At 49.8% G+C, this 23,110-nt stretch overlaps 1 protein-coding gene across 2 annotated transcripts in view; it reads right to left on the bottom strand.

Moving 5' to 3' along the window:
* Positions 1-23,110, bottom strand: part of LOC122376764 (homeobox protein cut-like) — an 80,285-nt gene that overhangs the window by 34,534 nt on the left and 22,641 nt on the right. For both annotated transcript variants that reach the window (XM_043356710.1, XM_043356718.1), the window contains exons 2-4: positions 19,026-19,205; positions 4,227-4,408; positions 3,536-3,687 (exon numbers count right to left, since the gene is read on the bottom strand). In XM_043356710.1, coding sequence (XP_043212645.1) covers positions 3,536-3,687; positions 4,227-4,408; positions 19,026-19,205 — 514 coding nt within the window. The remainder of the gene's footprint in view (positions 1-3,535; positions 3,688-4,226; positions 4,409-19,025; positions 19,206-23,110) is intronic.

The following is a 23,110-nucleotide window of genomic DNA, read 5'->3' as shown; positions in this document are numbered from 1 at the left end:
GTCAAGATCTACAATTTTTACTGAGGTCATTTTCAGGTCAGGTCAAAGTTGACGTCACAGGGGTCGAAAAAGTCAAAATGGCGGCGCTAAATATGGAGAGAGTTTTTCTCGAATAACTTTCGAATTAGTCAAGATAGGAACAAACTAAGGGCATCATCGTGATCCTCTCGTCAATCCGCATCGAATGATATATATGTTGACCTCGAAAGGTCAAGGTCAAAGGTTGACCTCAGGTCACGTGACCTCGAGGTCATCATGTATATCATTCGAAGCGTCTTGACGGGCTGAACACAATGAGACCATCCACGCGTCTGTATCTTGTTCCTGTACGGAGTTATTGGCCAAAAACCTTTGGTGACCTTTGATGACGTCACATGACCTCACAGCTGCCCAACAGCAAAACAGACCTCAAGGTAGTGAAGGTTGATCGTATATGAAGTCATGTATGGTATATGGGGCCATTCCGACCCGTTTTAGTGGTAAAAACAGGGAGTTGATTTTCACTGGCGGTCGCAGGGGGGGCCACGGGGGCCATGGCCCCCCCTTTGGTGCTGAAAGGTGGGGCCATACTATCTTTTGGCCCCACCTTTCAGATCGAACAAAAGTCCTAGAAAAGCTTTTCGTATGTTTCATTTTCTTTCTTGCGCCATCAAAGGACGTAAATTTCACTCATGAGTGGGCTCAGTTTCGCATTCTGTCAATTTGGCGGTCAGCGTCGCTGGCACCGGTTCACGAGTATGGCCGGATCTTATATGGAATATCAGCGTGGGTTTACTTGAGGCTCTCGTAGGCCCAGCATTCAGCAATGGCTGGCATGAGACCCTCTTCGGCAGTGGCGGGTGGGCCCTGCTAAAGGAGATTGGCTCCAAGACACTAAAGTAAGACCTCATGGGTTGGTGCTGTGCACCTCAGAAGCCCGGTGGTGACGCCGTATGCCGGCTTGGTTTCTTAAGGATTAGCGTGGGACCTCCGGGGCCTGCATAATAGAGTTTGCATGAGCTGAGCTAGTATGTAATCTCAGAGGCATGTGTGTAATGTGTACACAGTGGCGGTCGCGGGGGGCCGGGGGGGGGGGGGCATCAGGGTCATGCCCCCAAAGGTCAATAAAGGGGGCCATCATATCATTTGTCCCCCCCCCCTCAAACAACCAATGGGCCCCCATATAGGTGTATGGGGCCCTGGCAATCATTCACGAGGCTAAAAAACCACGCCCAGCTACCCACACTGGTCTTTGAACGTCCTACACTGGCCTCTGAAGTCTGAGGGAACTTCAGTGGCGGTCAAGCGCCCACGTTGACCGGTAAGAGCCCACATCAACCTCTGAGGCCCCATATCTGGCCTATGAGGCCCCTAACCGGCCTCAGGGGTCCCAACCGGCGTCTGAGGGTCTCACACCGGTCTCTGGTGGCCTTATTTCTGTCTCTGGTGTCCCAAGACGAACCTTTAGGTGCCAATAAGGGCCCCGCACTGGCTGCTGAAGACCCGATGCCGGCCTCTAAGGGTCTGCATTGGCCTCTGAGTAGGGCCCATCTTGGCCTTTGAGGGCCCTCTGCTGGCCTCTGGGGTCCAACGACGGCTCATGCCGGTCTTTTAGGGCCCCACGCTGACCTCTAAGGGCCCATGTTGGCCTGTAATGAGTAAGGACCCACATTAGCCTCTGAGAGCCCAACTCGGTCTCTGATGGTCTCAAACTACTGGCCTTTGTAGTTTGCAGGCCCTGTACTGGTCTCTGAGGGCCCTAAACTAGCCTCTACATGAAAACATACATGGGTGGATTTCTGAAGATCAGAGGGCTCACGCAGTCTCCGGCACAGCCTTACGTTGGTCCTGATAGAGATTGCTTTACGTCCTGATGGTCCCGCGCTGATTCCCTCATATTTCGACGTCGGGACCCCATGAGCCGGTGTGGGTCCTGGGGCTGGCAGAGACTGATGAAGTCCTTAGGGCTCAGGGCCAGTCTTTTTAGCAGTAGGACTAGGCAGGTTGAGTGAGCCTCAACAGAGCCGTTGCGAAGCCCCGCAGGAGTCGCGCGCGGCCCTCAGATGCCAATTCTGAAAGCTCGGAACCTGTGGGGGTCTCCAGAGGTCGGTGTACCTACTCTCTCCCGCCGCCACACAACTAGGTACCTATATGGGTAAATGTCATAGTCTAAAAATGCTCTCTGGGTTTCACATGCTTGTTCAAAGCAAGAGGTATCTGTACTTTTTAGCAAGAGGTATCTGTACTTTTCCGAATTGTTTTATAGTGGTAAGGTCATAATTCCGCGTGCCTGACCTTCCATTATACCTATGCTTCACCGATCCGTCGTCATGGTGCAGCGGCCCGACCGGTGGGCACACCGTGAGACGGTAAATGGAACTGGTGATTTTGCCTTAAATTGAGCTCAAAGATTTCACGCAAGAATGAGATGGATGAAGCATAAGTAATGCCAACTGTGCGGCGCCTCGTGGACGTAAAAAAATTAGCCGATCACCCCTCCCCCTCTCGGTGACGGATAAATGTTATTGTCCCGCGAGTGTGACTTTGGCCCCCCCTTTTGCTAGCGGCTGCGACCGCCAGTGTTGATTTTTCCCCCATTGACTTATAATGGGGAGGTCGCGAAATTGACCTGACCTTAGGTCACGGATATCAAAATTCCGAGATATACAAATTGTAGCTACTAATGACCTAATAACATCCTGCGACTTTCAAAGGCCTCCGACATCTACTGTAGCTCTGGCACGGTGACAAAGTTGCAAAAAAGTGACTTGAGGTTGGGTCATTCAAAGTGACCTGGTGACCTGACCTTGAAAGGTAGGAGGTTCAAACTTGCACACCATGTGTAAAATTGATAAGGGAATAGTCATACCAAATTTCGCGGCGCTACGCGCCGCGGTTTTCCCGCTATTCGCGAAAAACCTCAGGGGGGGGGGGGCGGATATCCGCCCCCCCCCCCCCGTCGGTGCGCGGGTTAATATTCTGGGACGCAACTGTAAATGCAGCTACGATTTTGCCATTGGTTTCACCTTGAAAGCACGACCTTTGAGATATTCCACTGATATCATAGTTCCCCGTACAAATAGTATGACCCACCTTGCAAGAACAATGTTGTAGCTGCTTAAATCTAAATAACTTAGCAATCAGCTCAAATACAGCTTACATTTTCGGAAAATTTCGCCCGCCCGTGATCCTCAACACACTACGACCCACACCAGAGCAACCAAGACCCATCTGTCCGGTATGACCGGCGCATATGTGAAAATCGGACTCAACTGCTGAGTTAAGCCTTTTGCGCTAACCATCTACCGCAGGTCAGATCTGTGGGTTATGAGGTTACGAGGATGCTACATCTGAGGTCATATCGAAGCCATGCCTTAGTAGAAAAGACCAAGACAGGCGGAGCAAGATGGATTTAACTGGATATGTTTGGGAAAATGCGGGGTCAGGTCAAACTAATGAACATATGTGAGGTGCTGTGTGAGTGCTTGGGAAGCTGATTGAAGCTCTAGTGAGCTGCAGGGGCGCTTCTGTAGCCACAGAGAGGCGCGGTACTGACCCAGAGTTGGTGCGACGGCGCTGACGCCGCGAGGCTCCGTCCTCTCGTTCTGCAGTTCCTTCAGCACGTCCAGCGACTTGTCTGCCGGCGGCGAGGGCGGCCCCGTGTCCATCCTCTCCGGCCCGCCGCCGCCCTTCATCGACTTCAGCAGCCTGACAGACAGAGGAGGGAGGAGAGTCACCATGCGCTGCTCGGGGGAGGGGGATATCTATCCATCAAATAACTGTCTGTTAGTCTGGCAGGCAATAGAAAGCGGTGGTATTCCGACTGTTACAAACGATGTTGAACGTAAACGCGACGACTGTCTGGAGTGTGATGTTGACTTTGGGTTTTTATTAACAGCTAACTAAAGTGCAACGGTGACAATTGACAGTTCCATTAAAAGTTAAGCTACTGTAGCAATGTGCCACGCTTCAAAAACCATTACCACGGAAAGTTTATCGTTCAGCGCTATCGCTGTATTCATACGTTCAGCCTCCTCTAATGTACGCCCCACATCTGGCGATCCGGTAAGATATGTTACCAAATTTCCCATACATTGCCTCTCCTATCGCGTTGTGCAACGCCTAAAGCATCTGCCCAGAGCGCCGGCAAAATGTTTTGCAACTGTCACTTGCTAATATACACAAACAGCGCGCGGCCCCGTCCTCAGCAGCGATCTTACGATAAACAGACGCACGCCGCCACTCACACTATGCCCTTCTTGATGTCGTTGTAGTCCTTCTGTTGCTCAATGATGTTCTGCAGGCGCTGGATGGTCTTCTTCTTGGTCTCGAGTTCCTCGAGCAGCTTGGCCCGCTGCTGAGCCGTGTGGTTTTCGACCTGAGCCAGACGGCTCTGGAGACGACGGACGTCCTCCACCAGATCAGAGCTCTGAAAAGTGGGGCGGAGAAGGTCAGAGAGGTTAGACAGTCGGGTCGACGCAGATCTCTGTATGATCGGTCAGGTCAGGCTGAGTCAGAGCCGTGTGTTATGAAACGGAAAAGTAAAGGCCAGGTTAGTCGCGATCAGGTCAAATTGCCGGCAGCACAAGGTCAGGTCAGGTCAAGCAAAATTAAGGCTTTTTACGAGGATCCTACATATTTGTCACACAGCTCAATTAAGCAATTCACGCTTTTCTCAACTTTTAACACATGGAAAGTCAACACTTTTTGGTGAGCTTACGCATCGATGACAGTGCAGTGGTTATTTTATCTACACAATCACTTGGCGGCGGCTCGCGCTCCAGATAACTGGTATACTGTCATACCTCGCAGCCTTTCCAAAATCCCCCGTTCGCCATGTCTGTCAATTTTGGATTCCAGCAGTGAGCCGTTGCCGTCAGCTCTGTATCCGCGGCAGCGGGCTCTGTCGCGTCACAGCCGCTAACGGACGCCCTAATTACGATAAACACGCTGCCCTCAGGCCGGCATTGATAGACCTAGCGCCGCTCAGCAAGGGTTAATCAGCGACCGGGCTGTTTTGTTTTAATTACTGGCTGTCGGAGCGCGATACCGTTTCGGTTAGGTCTGGGAGGCTGATGACGAAATGTGGATGACAGAGTGGATGACATAATCGGGACGGTGTATGACAGTGGATGACTGATTCGGGATGGGGGATAACGGTGGATGACATAATGAGGGAGAGAGATGACGGTAGGTGACATAATCTGGCAGCATATGACATGAATGACGACCGATTCAGCAGAAGATAGTGGATAATAGGCAGTCAATGCTGAAAATGACACTTGACGGGGAATAGTCGGCGCGGCCAAAGTTAGAGCGCTGACAGATGACAGATGTGAAAGATGTCAGTAGATGACACAATCCGTGAACTTGTGAGGACCGTCTCACACCCGTTCCATGATCCAGTGATTTGTAATGAATATTAATCTCTTGCCTCAACACAGTCATGATCATCCAACCACATCCAGCCGCAGCGCCGTCGTCTCTCGCTCACGGCATGGACGCTTCTGTGTGAACAATGACATTCCTGTCATGTGGTCTCTTTGTGTCTGTGATCTATTTTCACAATCGGATGAGTCAGTCCAATCGGACTCATTTATGGAAGCCCCGTGGGGATGCCGAGTCCCGGCAGCTTAGTGTGAGTCAGAAGGCAGGTGCCGCCTCGGCAGCCGCCGCTGGGTAACAGTACCACCTGCTGGGAAAGGTTTAATCCCAGGGGAGGCACAACGCCGCCGAAATCGCATCCCACGTGTAGTTGACCGGCACCGGGGCAGCGAGTAATGAGTATGACAAAGTTCGCCGGCTGGCACGCCACTATTGAATATTTCAATACCTTCAACGGTAGGCATTTCTGTCGAAGGTGACTGCGCACAGATACATGGATCGTCAGCCAGTTCATCGAGTAAGTGGCCTGCTCCCTGACCGAAATATGATGTAGCCAATGGAACCGGGCGCAATCAAAGCCTATCACCTAATGTGGCGCCCACGGGACATTTGGGCCGGACAATAGCGACACACACTCAGCATCAGCGATGAGCAGCAATAGCTTTTATCGCATGACGCACGTTCTTTCAGGTACACCGGGACCGGCCGCAATCACTTTATCAATGAACGAATTGCGGGCCTCGATCGGCGGAGCGGCGCTATTGACTCGCCCCGAGTCTGGTCGCAATGGCTCCCCCGCCGGCCGCCGGCCGGCCGGCGTCGTTTACAACTCGTGGACAGCGCAAGCACCGCCCGACTGCGTCCCGATCTCCCGATTTGTCGGCTCATTGCGCTAAGTGCCCAGGCGATCGGCGGACCGGTGCTCATATTGCAGCTACACCAATGCACGCCGCCAACTGGTTTTACTTTTACGCTAATGCTGGTGACGGGCCCTGATACAAAACGGTCGCGTTGTTCACTGGCGGGGCATCGATTCAATGCCGGGGAATATTTGATAAGAAGTGCATTAGTGAATGAGTGCCTTATCGCTGGCCAGACATGTGCATGCAGCGAGCGTGCCGGCATTGACGGCTTGCAAGACCGACGCAAAAATGACACGCCATTGTCCCTAATTGAGCCATCGCGACGGAGGGTTGCGCCGGCCTGATTTGATCAGTGTTGGCGCCGCGACCAGCCGGCCGGCTGACCGACCGACCAGCCGGCAGACCAGCTCCCTCACAGGGCGCAGGTCACGCGCCGTGACAACGACCCGACATTGTGTTACACGCACTCTGATACACTGCGATACCTATATATGACTTAAATGTTCACACTATTAGCAGGAAGTTCTAACATGAACAAGTGAGCAGGTCCTCGCAAAAAAATGATTTATTTGGTCCAGTTAATAAATGTATTTGTTACGCGGTTTCTGTCGTACAGTGAATTTATTTTTTTTTTATCCGGTCACGCCACCATGTAGCAACAGTTGCAGTACATAGCCATTACTCAATTCGTTCGCATTTTTATCAATCTACTCAGGTTGAAGTAAATGAAATAAGTTATATGTACCCACCACATGGTTTAACCTTTGCACTAAATTCTTCAACAACTTTCAGCTTTTTCAAAGATTCAAATTAACATTTAAATGGAATAGAGGCAATACCAATACCTACCTTTCCGCATAACTGGTTTTACTAAATTTAACCCAACATTAAACATTCACGATCCAGCGTTGTGGCCATTTTTTCACATCGCCTGCTGCCTGGTATGAAATTGCATTTCATCTACAAGATTATATCTCGCATCGATTTTCAAATAGCTGCCGATAACATCTGGCATGTTGTCACTCATATTGTACCTTCATGCACCGACTAATTAATCGAGATCTATTTCGGCATGTACCTATTCTATTCTAATCGAAATGATCTTGAATTATTATGTAATAAACTACCGGAAGAGGGGACGCTCCCCACATGCCAGTCGACACAGGGGTTCGAGGAATGCAGAACGCGGGGATCTTCCTCCAACTTTTGAAATTCCCGCGCCGTGAACGTCAAGCTGCCAGATTGGCGCCAGTCGGGGGCCGAATCTGGTAACCGGAGCGGACCCGTCGGCCGATAGAGACAAGAACGCCGGATGTGACAGCAAAAACGGCATCCACACCGAGACGGCGTCTGTTTACTCCCCCGCCTGTCATCAGATTCAGCTCTCGTTTTTATTATATTCCCAGTTTAATTGCAGAATCGGATGACGCATGTGGCTTCCGCCGGCCGGCTGACCAATCACCGTTCGGCCAGCTCTCGATCAGCCAATGGGCGTCGTCGTCGGCCGGCCGGCCGCGGCCCCGCCGACATGTCGTCTGGTGACATCGGTGCCGTGCTAGTTTACGGCTTTGTCTGCAGGGCTGCCGCGGTGCATGCAGCGGGCCGGCGGCACCGGGCGGCGCGCCGAGACCCTCTGACGAAATCAGAGACTGGCCGGGCGCGGCGCGGCGGAACGGCGAGGGGTGGACTTTTGGTGCGGCTGTTTTATATCGGAAAGCAGTAGTAGTGACAAAAATACGGAAACGCAAAAATTCAATGAGCTTTTTTAACTGAAAATGCCGCGATATACGACGAGCAAAGGAAAGACATGTGAAAAAACACCACACTTAACCCGCGCCCCAGTGGCGGTCTCAGCCAACTTCGCCCTAGTGAGGGGGGGCATATGTTACCACCCACCTTTAACTCAAAAACTAAGAGGGCTAGAAAGAAGCGGTAAAAAGTAGTCGATAGCTCTCAATGCGTACGTTTGAAAGTATTTCGGTCATTTTTCACCTTAGAGCAATATTGGGGTCACCAGAGGTCATCAAAGGTCAAAATTTGCCAATTGTCATGATATTTTTCAGAAAACATGCCGCTATCTCAGGAACTATGATAGCTAGGAAAACGCATGGAACAGCAATCGGTAGCTTTTGAACTTTTCTTTTGAAAAGGTCATTATCAATATTGACCTCAGGTCAACGGTTTAGCCTCCAGAGGGCAAAAACTCCAAAAATAGCCGTTTTTACGAAAAGTGTTTATCGACAATAACTTTCTACTACAAAAAGCCACGACATTTCTATTGCCAGAATCGTGTTTCCCTCGTCGAGACGCGTCGAATGAACTATAATTTGACCTTGAAAGATCAACTTGAAAATTTGACCTCAGGTCAAGGTCATGACCTGACCGGAAAAGGTCATGTTGCATATCAGTCGATGCGTCTCAACAAGACAAACACAATGAAACCATCTCCAGCGTTCTATCTCTTTCCAATCGCGAGTTATTGGCAAAAAACTGTTTGTAGCCTCAAATGACCTCGGATGACCTTTCTAGAGGCTATAAGCAAAAATGACCCCTTGGTCGTCACCAGTGGACTAAATCATTGTGATTCTGAAATATTTGGACTGTTCCTATGCGTACACACGGATCTAGAGGCATTTTCATTTTTCTCCATTGACTTGTAATGGAAAGGTCACGCCACTGACCTGACCTTAGGTCACGGATATAAAAAATCCGAGATATACAAATTGTAGGTGCCCATAACAGCATGCAATCCACCAAGTTTAAAACCTTTCTGACAAACATTGCAGGCTGGACATGATTCCAAACTTTTTTTAGGCTTGGTCAGTTAACTTGACCTGGTGACCTGACCTGACATGACCTGGGGTCAAAAATTTCACACATTGTCCAAAATTGATGTACCAAAAGCTACCCCAAGCGGCGCGGCGCTACGCGCCGCGGTTTTTTATTCACACGCAAAAAACGCGACAGGGTGGTAACATATGCCACCCCCCCCCCCCACTGGGGCGAAGGTTAAATTATAAGGACAACAGTGCAGAACAAACTGCAAGTGGAGGATTTTCGTAAATGAAAAGCGTTACCTGTGTGACGTGTAAAAATAACGTAATTGTTCCATAAACATAGCCATGGATTCCCCTCACCAAGCGCAAGCACGATACACAACGCTAAACATAAAAAACAAATCGATCCCATTTTCTCTTCCATTGCCTGTTCCCTATCCGTACATCAGTAGCCAGTATGACCAATGTATTCGGAACGCTATTAAAGGAAATAGTTCACTTTTTAACATGGGTTTTGAACTGGAATAGCAGTTCCGTAGCTTGGGCTGAGACGAGCATAAATCAGGACCTTTTACAGCCCAACGATCACCCTAGGCAAAGATATTCTATCTCTCGTCCCGAAAAAGGTGTCTTGCGTTGAGGATGTGTGCCTTGCATATATTTCCATCCAGTATGAAAAGAGCATGGGTCCCGAAAATTCTTCAGAAACTAGAGAAATTATCTACGAGAACTCTAGAGAAATTCTCGTACTGATCAATTAGGACATTCAGGGGAACATTATCAGATCGAGCAGATCGCCCAAATGCCGGTGGCTGCGATAATTTCTCTGTTTCTGAAGAATTTTCGGGACCCATGCTCTTTTCATACTGGATCGCGTGTGCCTTACAGAAACTGAAAAGTTCTTCCTATATCAAAATATAGAAAATAATCTTTTGTTATAAAAAGGTTTATTTTCTTTGCTGATTATTTTGAACATAAAAAATCATAAATCCGTTGCAAAAAAAAATAATTTCGTGAAAGTGAACTATTTCCTTTAATAGCTCCATCGATGGCACCACTCATAAATGGTGTCAGAAATGGCCTTAGGTCAGCTGAACACTGAACAGTAGACGCCCCTATATACTATATAGTATACAGCCCAGCATTATGGGTAGTGTCATTGTATTTGCGCGATGACATGACTATTGGAAGACCAAATTGATTAGCAATCAGGACTTCTTTCGAATTGGGGAGTGGAGACGCCAGCGACCAACCTCTGCAGAGTGCAGATATTTTTCCGTCATCAGTTAATAAGTCTGATGACACCCTTAAAGAAATATTTCATTTTACTTATTTGTTTTGCTTCCTTACAGGCTACACTGAAAACAATTTTACCCGGAGCTGGCGAATTTAGCCTTGCACTGCGGGTGGTATATGCGTATTAACTCGCCATGTCCAGATAGAGGGTAAGAGGGTAAGCAGACTACCCCGCGTTATTACTCAAAAATATGCAACGTACCTGCAGTCCGAAGATAAGGTAGCTACCCAGCACCGGATATTGTCCCCGCGGGTGTCGAGTCATTGGCATAGCCCTCACTGAAAGAGTTGGAACTACTCGAGATATCGCATACGCGTATCCGTGGATGGCGAACCTTAACATAACCTTTTCTGAAGGAGTTGGCTCAACCACCACAACTAGATGGCGCTGTCTTATTACAGTTTTGAATTACAACAATTCTTTAACTTTTTTTGCACCAATGATATATTGGCAAATTGTTTGGCGGTTTCCAAGTGGGGGCGAAAGTACAATTGTTCGGGTGCATCTTTAAAACCTCTGCAATATGCATCACGGGACGATTGGCAGCGCTTTTTCTTCCGAAACTATGAAGTGAGACCATTTAAATTCTTATAAAGGTCACGACCTGTCCGTGCTTCTATCCACAGGCTAAGGCGATCGTTGACTAGCTCCGGCAGTTAGCATTTCACGGGTTTGTTTGAGAGCTCTTCCCACCCCACTTACCCACCCACTTTGATCCAGTTGTTCCCTACTGTCCCACTCCTTGAACCCTCACTGCTCACACCCGCATTCCGTTTGCCCCATCATGGGGAAGCGGCGCCGTCAGCGCCCGCTTTCTGACTCCTATACCGACTCCGACTCTGACTCCCCTCCAACCTCTACTCCTGCTCCTGACCTCACTCCCGCCTCCATGGATACCGACTCCCGCCCAATCGTCACCCCTCCCTCCTCTGCCCGCCCCTCGACTGATCTACCCGGTACCGACCCTCGCTCGTCCACTGACCACGCCTCTGACCTTCGCTCGACCTCTGACCCCGCCCGGCACTCTGACCCTCGCTCGTCTACCGACCTCGCCCGGAGCCATGACCCTCGCCCGTCCACCGACCACTCCCGGAGCTCTGACCCGCGCACGAACTTAGACAACGCACCTGCCTGTGATTCGGTTGATCGCGCTCCGCTCGAGCCTTACTTGCCTCTCCACGGTTCTTTTCTGGTTATCAAGCCCTGCGACGACGACGTTTCTTTCCGGAAGATGAACGTTTTTTGGCCTAGGAAGCAGATCGCTGCTATCACTGGTTCCATGGATCTAGCTATCGAGGCTCCGGCAAACGGCACTCTGATCGTAAAAACAAACTCCCGAAAAGAAACCAAACCGCTTCTGAAGACCACGACTTTCTGCGGCAAGAAGGTGACAGTCTCGCTCCACCAAAGCCGAAACTCTTCCAAGGGCACGATTTTTGCTCCGGAACTCCGTCATATGTCTGAGGATGAGATTCTGTCTGAGCTGAGGGGTGATGGTGTAACACACATCCGCCGCCTGACCACCTTCCGCGATGGGCAACGGCGAGACACTAGTCTGCTAGTTCTCACCTTTGACACGACGACTCTGCCTGAAAAGATCACGATCGGCTGGGTTAGGAAGGACGTCCGAGTGTTCATTCCCAACCCCCTCCGCTGCTTTAAGTGTCAGCGTTTCGGTCATGGTAGTTCTACTTGCCGCCAGTCCGCCAGATGCCAGAAGTGTGGAGAAGCCCCACACGAGGGCTCAGCATGCTCCACTCCAGTCAAATGCCTTAGCTGTGACAGCACAGATCACTCTGTTTCGTCCTCACAGTGCCCTGTCTGGCAGAAGGAAAAACGCATCTGTGAAGTGAAAGCCAAAACCGCCTGTTCCTATCCCGACGCACGACGCCGGGTAGAAGCAGAGAACGCCACTCCGACTGCGGGCAAATCCTATGCAAAAGCCGCCAGCACTCAAACTGTCTCATGCAGTACTCAGACCGAGCCGATCGCCGCGCTCCCTCCCCTGGAGCTTCTCAAGCCTCTCGCTCCCAAACCGACCGCATCCACAAGCACGACCCAAACCACTGAGGCTATCGAGATCGATGAGCCAGTGCCCTCGCCTGACTCTCAGCCAGCTGTCTCTCCCGAGATCGCCCAGAAAACGAAACCGACCCCAGGAACAAGCCGTACTACTGACTGGACCAGAGTACAGGGGCGCAGCGGTGCCCATCCCCAGACCTCCTCTCCTCGCACAGGGGATCGCCAACCACGTCCGCCGATTCGCGTCTCGATGGGTAGGAACCGCGCGTCGAGCTGGGCCTCGCCCAGCCGTGGAAACTCCTCTCGTCGACAACCATGAATACGCACACCATGCTACAATGGAACTGTCGAGGCCTGCTTTCTAAGTGGGCCGAACTAAAAAACTTTTTCTCTGTCTTAACACCGGTACTCATTGCTCTCCAGGAAACTTGGTTTTTACCAACTGATCAGTACAATTTCAATTTATCAAACTACACTTTATATAGGCACGATGAGCTTTACGGACAGCGCCGCCACGGTGGTGTGGCGCTATACGTACAGAATGATTATACACATAGCGAACTCGATATACACACAGATCTACAAGCCGTTGCGTGTACCATGTACATCAACGGTAGAGACATAGATGTATGTAGTATTTATATTCCTCCGGATTTCGATAATTCCGAACTTCTTCGACAGCTCAACCATCTCGTTCAGCAATTCCGACATCCATTTCTTCTTATGGGTGATTTTAATGCCCACAGCCCAGCTTGGTGGGATGAACAGCTGTTAGACGGTAGAGGCAAAATAATCGAAGACTTTATTGACGTCCATAGGCTAGTTACCCTTAATCTTAACCAGCCGACACATTTTAATTTATCTCACAACACAGAGTCAGCCATTGACTTATCACTCTGTTCTCCGTGTCTCGCCCCTTGGTTTCTTTGGAGCGTTGATAGTGACATCCATGACAGTGATCATTACCCGATTTCTCTTAAATTTAGTTTTTCAGTTACCGGAATACCATCATTTGTTCCCCGTTGGAACCTTAACAAAGCCGACTGGGTGAAGTTCACCCAACTTTGTGAGGCTCAAATGCAAGATCGTTCTGCAAATCCAGAAGACGGAATATCTCACATTACAGAAACAATTATTTCAGCAGCCAAGCAGAGCATTCCAATGACAAAACCTTGTAAAAAAGGCAAAGCAGTACCATGGTGGTCACCGGTTGTGCAGCAGGCCATCGCTAAGAGAAAGCGAGCCTTTCGTACATATTTAAGACTCCGAACGGACCAAGCCTTAATCTCACGAAATCAGGAGCGCGCAAACGCCAAGCGTATTATCAAGATCGCTAAGCGTGAGTCATGGTAACATTTTCTTTCTTCATTCACTTGTAGTACACCACTCAGTAAGATATGGGACTTGATCCGTAGAATGACTGGGAAGCAGACAAGTGCAACTTTCCCAGTTCTCCGTCTTCCAACGGGTCGTGTAGTTAGTGAACCAAAGGAAGTTGTCAATTCATTAGCATCACAAATTTCACACACCAGCTCCGACGCAAGATACTCTCCAGATTTTGTGGCTGCAGCACGTCGACGTTTTCAGGTTGATCATGCATCTTTTCATTCTAGCAATGACGAAAGTTATAATGTTCCTTTCACTCTCCAAGAACTCAACAATGCCATAAGTGCCTCCGGGAACACCTCAGTCGGCCCGGACAAATTACATTACGCCTTCTTTCGCAATCTTTCAGAGCGTTCGAGACTTTTGGTTCTCAAAACGTTCAATTCACTTTTTGCCAATCATTTATTTCCTGAAGAATGGAAGACAAGTACAGTAGCAGCGTTATTAAAACCAGGGAAAGCGACACACAATCCTACCAGTTACCGACCTATAGCTATGACAAGCTGCTTAGGAAAACTTTTGGAGCGCATTGTTTCTAAGCGTCTCTCGTTCATTCTCGAGCAGCAGGACATGCTTTCAAGATTTCAATGTGGCTTCCGAAACAATCATAGTACAGTAGATCAATTAATTCGACTTGAAAGCGATATTCGACTAGGTTACAAAAAGAAACAACACACTACAGCAATATTCCTAGACATTAAAAGTGCATACGATATGGTCTACAAGCCAGCCTTGATTTGGAAACTCAAGAAACTTGGAATTAAAGGAAATCTGGGCTATTACTTACTCAATTTCCTCACCGGTTCCAGACGTTTTCGAGTTAGGCGTCGTTCGATCTTTTCCGACTTCTTTGAAACTGAAAACGGTCTTCCGCAGGGCAGCTGTCTTTCTCCTCTGCTTTTTAACATTATGATTGATGACTTATTCCATGATATTCCTTCTGGAGTTAAGTTTTCTTTATTTGCGGATGATAGTGCCATATGGTGCACTACACCCGATTATGACGTAGGCATTCAAAGATTACAAGCTGCACTCGAAAATCTTGAAAGATGGTCTGATAGATACGGATTAGAATTTTCTCCAGAGAAATCTGCATTGATGATCTTTTCGAAGCATGTTTCTCTTCGACCTTCACGCCTTCCAACTTTGAAAAACAAAGATATTCCACTGGTACCTCACTTTAAGTTCTTAGGAGTCGTCCTTGACCCACGGTTGAATATGCACCAACACATAAAACACATACGACCAAAGTGCCAAAGAAGACTTAATTTATTCCGGTGTCTGCTTAGTACACCAGCTGGCGCAGATCGACTTACTTTATTGCGTCTTTACAAAGCACTTGTTCTTCCAGTGATAGAATATGGTTGTGCGATGTACGCTGGCGGTAGCCATGCAGCTCTGCAAAAGCTAGAGGTTGTGCAAAATAATTTTCTTAGGCTGGCATTAGGCGCCCTTAAAACCTCTCCAATACATTCTCTTCAAGTAGAAGCAAACATACTTCCCTTACACATTAGACGCATCGACCTTACTTTACGATATTATGCGAAGATTAAACAGTTTCCGGAGCATGCAGCATTCGCAGCTTTAGATGTGCTCCCTCGACTACATTTTAATTATCTCGGACGATGCGAAAAACGAACAGGCCTTACGATAGCATCTAGAGTTCGGAAATATGAAGAAGAATTGGGTTACAACATGCCTGCTGTTCTTCCACTAGCTCGTCTTGGGTTCGCACCATGGTTATTCCATCATCTCGCTATTTCTTTGCTTTTCACAACATCCAAAAAGTCTGTCTCGCCTGAAGAGGTCCAACAAACGTTTTTGAAATATCAGACAGAAAATGCAACATATCGTTTCATATACACAGATGGGTCGAAAGCTAACGACCTCACCGGTATAGGCATTTTCTCTCCAGATTTCATTAGGATGCGGAAGAGGCTCATCAATAACACGTCAATATATTCTGCTGAATTATATGCAATCTTAGTCGCACTCCAGCTGATCAAACAATATCGTGTCCAGAGAGCTTGCATTTGTTCCGACTCGAAGTCCGCTATTCAAAGCCTTCAGAATTTGAACACCTCACAACATACACACATAAGTATAGCCCAAATTCACCAGCACCTTTCGGAGATAGGTACCAAAGTACAGTTTTTATGGATACCTGGTCATGCTGGCATAATGGGAAACACCATGGCTGATCACTATGCCAAGAAAGCCTTGGAACTTCCACACATTTCTCAAGCACACTTCGATATTGATTCTATTCGCACTTCCATCAAATCTCGCTGCAATCATCTTTGGCAACTCAATTGGAATACCAACGGACCAGGCTCACATCTGTATCGAATCAAACCAAAGATCGGATGCTGGTCATCTACTAGACATTCCAGAAAAGAAGAAAAGGCGCTAGCTAGACTTCGCATCGGCCATACTTACCATACTCACTCATTCATTTTTGATCGTCGGCCTCGGCCCACCTGTCCCCGTTGCAGAGTGCCACTTAGTATTGAGCATATCCTCTTGCACTGCCACAAATATGATAATGAAAGAAACGTTCTGCATCAATATTGTAGGCAGAATGCTCTGCAACTTACGGTACCGGTTTTATTAGGAAATGATTATGAAGACCTCTTACATCTCTTATTTTCATATCTTACCGCAACAAATCTCATAAATCGTTTATAACATTCACTTACTACAACACAACACACTAGACTTCACAATATATTAACCATGCTACGTATATAAGTATATCGTTGATCAACACAAACGGTGCGCAATGGTCCGCAAGGTCCGAAGCACCTATTCAACAAAAGAAAGAAAAGAAAGAACGTGCTTCTATCCTCAGGATACTGAAATCCTTCTCCTCCACGCCACAACCCCATTCCGGGCTGGGCAGGCAACTTTATCTCATGCGGGCTGCTCCCTTGGAGCGGCACCGCTGCTCCCGAGGGAGCGCACCCCGTAGCCGGGTGCAGTGAGTGCCTTGGGGCTGGGTGGTCTGTCCTTTGGATAGGCTCAGCCCCGGCGACTCACTAGGGTGCCTGCCCAGACCAATGTCTCCCCCTAATTCCTATTATCCTTCCGGCTCTGCAATGGTCTTGTCGACCGAAAGGGCCTAACCCAACAAAACAAAACAAACAAACAAACGGCTATACATCTCCATGCATTTTCAGGCGGTCCACATGACTGATGGACTAAGGGTCATGTCGAATTTCCTGTGGGAATTCGATTTGGTCTTTCCCGCCGAAGTGAAACTTTCTCACCGATGTTTTCTAGGTGTGAGATTGTCATTTTATAGAAATCTTCTCTAAAAAATGGACAAGCGTGGGAGTTTTTTGGGACCTCGTGACTTGGTCGGCAAAGGGTAGGCGTGGAGGGTAATCCCTCTCTTGGGGGTTTGTGGGCCGCGTCTGCCAGGTAGGCGTCAATGAATACCTTTCGATGGAGGGGTCGCAAGCCATTGGTGCGCGAATAGTCGTGGAGGGTTACTACTTTCCAGGGTGAATTGCGAAGTGTAGTGTCCTAAATTGACTCCTGGGAGGGTGGTTAAAAATGGTTGCGGATAGGGGTACCCGCGAAACACCGGTTTACTCGCCGGCCTTGGGTTAAATTGTTTTCAGTGTAAGTTATTGAAGCAGCATCGGTGAAAGCACTGAAACAAAGCTTCTATATGTAAGTTAGTTGACGATTAGCTCTTCCTCTTTTCCGCAGGATGGCCAAAATGCAGCCGACAACCGCGGCCCCTCAGCAATGAGCTCTGTTACGCCCGCCGGCAGCGAACGCAGGTAATGGGGGAGGGGCTCTGGCTAGGAGTGATGCAGGGCTGAGGGAGGGGACGCTGGGGGAGGGGCGCTGGAGGAGTGAGGGCACTGAGGGATGTCGTCGATCGTGTCGTTGTCGATGTCGTGAATCGGGACCGTATCTAAGGTGTTCACGTAAATCAGCGCGTGAGCTGTTTTCGGGACAGGACCGTCGTCAGGGGAGGGGTCGAGAGGGGTTGGGAGGGATCAGGAAAGGTATCGTACCATGAGCACCACGGCACAGCGGCGCCCAACCGATCAAACACCGCCTCACGAAACACCGTCCACGTGTCACTGACACGTGTACCATGTCACGGGACCCGTTTATGATCGTGTATTTACGAGCTGGTCCCGATTGGTCCGCCCCGGCCCTGATTGTCCCCCACTGTCCTGATCGGTCAGTTACGACCCCCTATAACCGATCGTGTCAGTCCATAGTGCTCCTGAACAATCGTCCGATGATTTATGGAGCACCTAACTGAAACTAACTGAGGTGAGTCTGTTCTACTGCTGATCGAACAACAACCATGACAGTTTATTTGGTTGTGCACATTTTTAGGTTTCATTTTCAGCGATGCTGGCGATCTGACTGAAAAGTGTGCAACCACAATTTACGATGGCAAGTTAAATTCAGTTTGATCAGACTACAGCAGAACAGTGTTTGAAAATCCAATATGGTAATCCCGCCTATCAATTTCCTGTCGCTGTTAATTCCAGGCCATCACTGGCCGATCATAAACGCACCGTGTGACCGCAGTTCACCAACAAACCGGCAATCTTGCGACAATTTACTGTCGATCCGATTTGATTCTGACGGTTGAGCTAACCCTCATTGCCAACCGCACTAGCAACCGCGGTCAACCGCGCAGCCTACCAATGTTTTCTGTCCTAATGAAACGCCGATTGGCCGAAAAACACGCCGTTCCACGACGATAACGACGCCGAAAGATTAGGGCGACGACGGTCGTACATCGATACGATCCGGTCGCGTCGGGCACGACTCAAAGACCGGCGCCGATGATATAATCACCAGACAATTAGCCCTTCAGCCCTGTGTTGGTCAAATAGCGCCGCTCAATATTTAACACTGCAAACATACATCGACTGCTAAGCGGGCTTCGTGCATGACAGGGCAGAGGGGCGGGGTAGAGGGGCAGAGGGGAGGGGGTAAATCAATACAGGAGCATCAGTTGAGCTGATGACAGGGATATAGGGTCGTACGACTTGGAACGGACAACTGACAGTGTTTTGACATTGCTAGGAAATGATACCAATCAATCAGATAACAGTAGCATAGCAAACTGAAAACAGATCGATGTCGGAAATGTACACAACTCCAGCGCATTAGCTTTACTTTGTGTTCAGCAGTGTCTGCAATGTCTGTTCATTGTCTGCACGTGTCAGGTACATACACCGCAGGGTCTATAAGAACGTCTCCTACCAAAGCAGCATCCCTTCCCAAAGACGACTACCAAAGACTACCAAAGACGCAGTATCCCCGTCGTCTTACCTCCTTTTCTTTGGAGACATCGCTGCCTCCGAGGCTGGCTCGCCGCTGGGTTTCGGACGCCGAGTCCGGGTGACCGGCTCCTGACGAGGCTGCCTCACTGTGTCGAGACGGGGTGCGCTCCCGACTTGCAGCCAGCTGCTCCTTGAGCGTGCGAGCCTCGCGCTCCGCCAGCGCCGCCCGCTGGAAAAGAACAGAGAGAGAAGGGTTAGAGCGATAGTCTGGGTATATGACAATAAAGAAGAGGATGGAGAAAGACAACATGATGTTCGAGGGAGCTGCGGAGGCGATCCGATGCCTCCGAGGCTTATTAAAAGCGATTTTTTACCGTTAATAAGGTTTGGTTTCGAAGCAAGAGGCCCTGTTTGTTCGATCGAGTGGGGTGTTATCATATAATGGTAATAACCACTGCGATTGTGTTTGGTGATAAAGTGTGTCACATTTCACACATGTAATCGAACACCATGCTCATCACTCACAGCCGGGTGAGCGCTTAGTGAAAGGGGGTCAGCCGCTTCTCACAATCAACAAAGAGCACTTTCACAAACCCACAATATGACGCGGACAATTTGATCCTTAAATAACTTACGTAAGAGTTATTTCGGGAGCGGTAATCCTATATGGAACATGGGATGCAATCAGAGCTCCTGTGTGGTGCATAAACGCCAGCTTCAATGGTGTGAGCTCAATAAGCTGTTATCGGGCTACTGCAGAAAATAGATGTTTCCCGTGCAATGAGCAGGCTGATTATGGTGAAAGTGGTCTGACATATCCTGCTCCTCTGAAGAGGGTAGTTTGCTCTGAGTGAATCATCGCAAGAGTGGGGAGGGGGTTATGAAACCACTTTTCAGCCACGCCCTTCCGGGTTCAGTGACAAAGTGTGCAAATTGATTATTCAAATAATTGGTCAATCAAATCAACCAATCAGTTACTAATAGTGAATAGCGAATCAAGTCACATTCCTAAACGCTCTGGTAGAAAAATTGTTTTTCTTTAACTTTTGTTCAAGAGTTTGCATTAAAAATGCAATATGTTGTTTGTCGCATCATGCCAGTCATGCTATTCCTCAGTTTTGTGTAAATGGTCGCTAGAAAGATGGTCGCTATGCTAAATTCCCTCCACTGATCACCACCTTTGCCCCAATCCTCGGTCGCTACCGCGGCCCCATCTAGCTACACAGCTCGTTCGGCTGTTGAGCTGCACCTGACTACCACAGGATCAGACCAGAGACCACCTGGCCACCCCAAACCGGCGAACCGGCCAGAGCCCCGGGGATGCACGGCTCCTCACGGACCCGAGCACGCCACCGCTCTCAGTACCGACCGTCTGGGAACGGTGAGCCGGTCTTTTCGCGAGCGGCGCGCGGGGCGGTAGCAGCCGCCGCGGCAGCCCTGATTGGCCTCGTAGTCGCTATCTGACGGAGCATTTGTGAGCCCTCCCACAGGCGTGCATGAATCCACTGATAGCGGCCGCTGGTCCAAGGCTGAGAACGGCAATCCCGTTGGGCCGGAACAGTCGGCAGCGGGCGCGGACGACAGATGCCGGTTGGCGTGCGGTGGAGGTTCATTCCGACATGAACTCGACCCGCGGGGGGATCGGCCGCGCTGCCGATCCATATCGGCGCTGCTCGGAGCTCGTGAGAGACCGGTAGAGCGTGGTGAATGTGGGTTTCTCCCCGCACGAGCTGCTTGTTGGCCTGGTTACAGAATTGGTCGATAAACCGGACTGCACAGGCGATCGTAGATTGTGCTATCGGCGGCCACGTTTTCCTGAGTGGTGTTCGACGGGACTCGGGCCGCATGCTGTTCGGTTCAGAGAAGCGACAAATGTCCAGCGGTAGTTACCCGCGCACGCTTCTTGTATGGTCGCCACGCGGCTGACATGACTCGGTCGCGACCGTGACTCCCGGAAAATCGGGGAAGGAGGGTGCTGACATGGTTCAGGCAGCGGCCGCCTATCTTCCTTCCGCTCTCTGGAACTAGAGGCATCACGGGACGGCCCAGTCCCGTACTCCGTGGGTATAATGGTAGCGTATAACCATTCCTTTTGTAATCAAGTCCTAATTTTGAGTTGTCTCGCACGCCGGTGATGGGACCAATACTGAAGCTATTAGCTTGCACTGGCCTTGGCCCGGCTCAGACAAAACAGACTGGGAGGTTGCGTGGCCATGGCTCGTGGCCTCCTCTCGTTTTTCCGAACTGGAAGAATTTTACGCGGCCGTTGCGACGCGGCCGAGTGGAATATAGCGTAGACATGCTACAGAACATTTCTACAGAAATGCTCGCCTCTTGACGGTTGAATTTAATAGGGCTACGTACGCTGCAAGCACCAAAATGTTGGTTTTAACGTCCCCAGACATGAGGTTAAATGAAAGTGAAGGTCTTACGGTACTGTGATTTATTTTCATCACCTTCCAGTTCCCATACTACTCACCCCATCGTTCATCGACTGCGGGCTCACAATTTATTCACCCGGACGACATTTGCAGTCGTGTGAGCACCGTTCTAGCGCCTGTCTTTATGATGCTATTTGGAGGCGCGCTCAGTATCGTTTAGAGCTGCATTCCTGGTTGTATTATCGCCAGTAATATCGCCCATTATACGGTGGCACCCAACGTGGGTTCAATGGGTACATTTGATGGGTACGCAGTGCAATCGAATACATGCGTGATAATACATGTGCGAGCTGGTAGGATAGGAAGAACATGACAAGCAACGTCAGTTACTACAGGGAGAGGGATGACAGCTCTCAGATCTGACTAGTTGTCCCGATCCGTGGGTGTGCTCAATGCCTTATTACGCTATCGATCTGGTGCGACCAAAGCCACGTGAAAAAGTCTGGAGGTCTAAAAATCAAGTGAATTATGTATCAATGGCAACCTTAGCAATCAGAGCCAAACAAAATAATTGTCCAGGCCTTGTTGGATGATGTTGTCTAATCCTCACAACTTATGATATCGTTTGTTTTATGAATGCGTCAGTCTATCAACTAGCCGACATACTATTGGACTTTATCATATTCGATTGACTGCCTTTGTCCCATCCTCCCAGTATTCCAATCAGCAGTGACCGCTCGCAGAGGGGAGGGGGACAGGAAGGGGGGGGGGCTGCGCGGGAGGTGAGAGCGATGGTCAACGCAGTGACTGCAGCGGCGCACCGGTCGCTAGCACCAGCGGTCGCCGCCGGAGGAAGACCTCGGTCAGTCCCTGAATAACCCCAGGGCCACCCCAGGGGTAGACCCTCTCGACTGAGTGTGATAGGTCGCCCAGCTGGGGTGCAGCCGCCGCCGCGCCGGATGCCGCTACAATACTGTGACGACAGAGGGGGCGGCGAGGGAGGGGGAGGGAGCGCTGCTGCAGCTTCCGGGTCGGCAACTTGAGGGGGACGAACGCTGCAGCCTTATCGGCCCCTCCCCCACGCCCACGCTCCCCTCTCCCCGATTAGCCGCGCCCCTCCCCATCATGACATCTCCGCATGCCGGCACTAATATGACTCTGCAATTTATTAGGCAGTCGGCGCTTTTTGCCAATTGTTTTTGGTCGGCCGGCGGCGCCAATCAAAGAGTTCCGGCGCATTTCGGTAGCTGGACCACGTTAACCAGCCGCTCCGCTCCCGAGGAGGGGAGAGTTGACATCCCGTGGGGGGAGGGGGAGGGGGGAGCCTCATGACTGACTTCACCACCCACTAACCCGGAAGTCATGGCCTGCAGAGTGGAGTAAGTCGAAATGGAACGATTGAGGCCGATGTTATGTTGTGTGGGGGTGGGGGTGGGGTGTCTTTGTTGCTGCACTGGAAAACGTTTCTTAGCCCGCTGTTAATCGGGGGAACGTCAAAAGCCGATGTTGTAAAGGAGAATAATGCTAGAATGGAGACGAATATAATCGCATGCAAATATGCGGACGCGGTCGGGCAGAAATCAATGATGAGACGTAATCCCGTCGTGATAAGTGATAACTGTGACGTGCCTCTGGCCAAACAATCCGACAGGCGACTGGCAGAACAGGTTCGTGACGTCATCCGATAGAGCAGAGCGTGCGAGAAAGGTGTGAGCTTCAGTGGTCACCTGAAACACTCGCCTCGATCACACGG

The sequence above is a fragment of the Amphibalanus amphitrite genome, unplaced genomic scaffold, assembly GCF_019059575.1.
Source record: "Amphibalanus amphitrite isolate SeventyFive unplaced genomic scaffold, NRLGWU_Aamphi_draft 000042F_arrow, whole genome shotgun sequence".
Classification (NCBI taxonomy): Eukaryota; Metazoa; Arthropoda; class Thecostraca; order Balanomorpha; family Balanidae; genus Amphibalanus; species Amphibalanus amphitrite.
The sequence above is the reverse complement of the archived record's forward strand: the minus strand, read 5'-3'. Positions and strand labels throughout refer to the sequence as shown.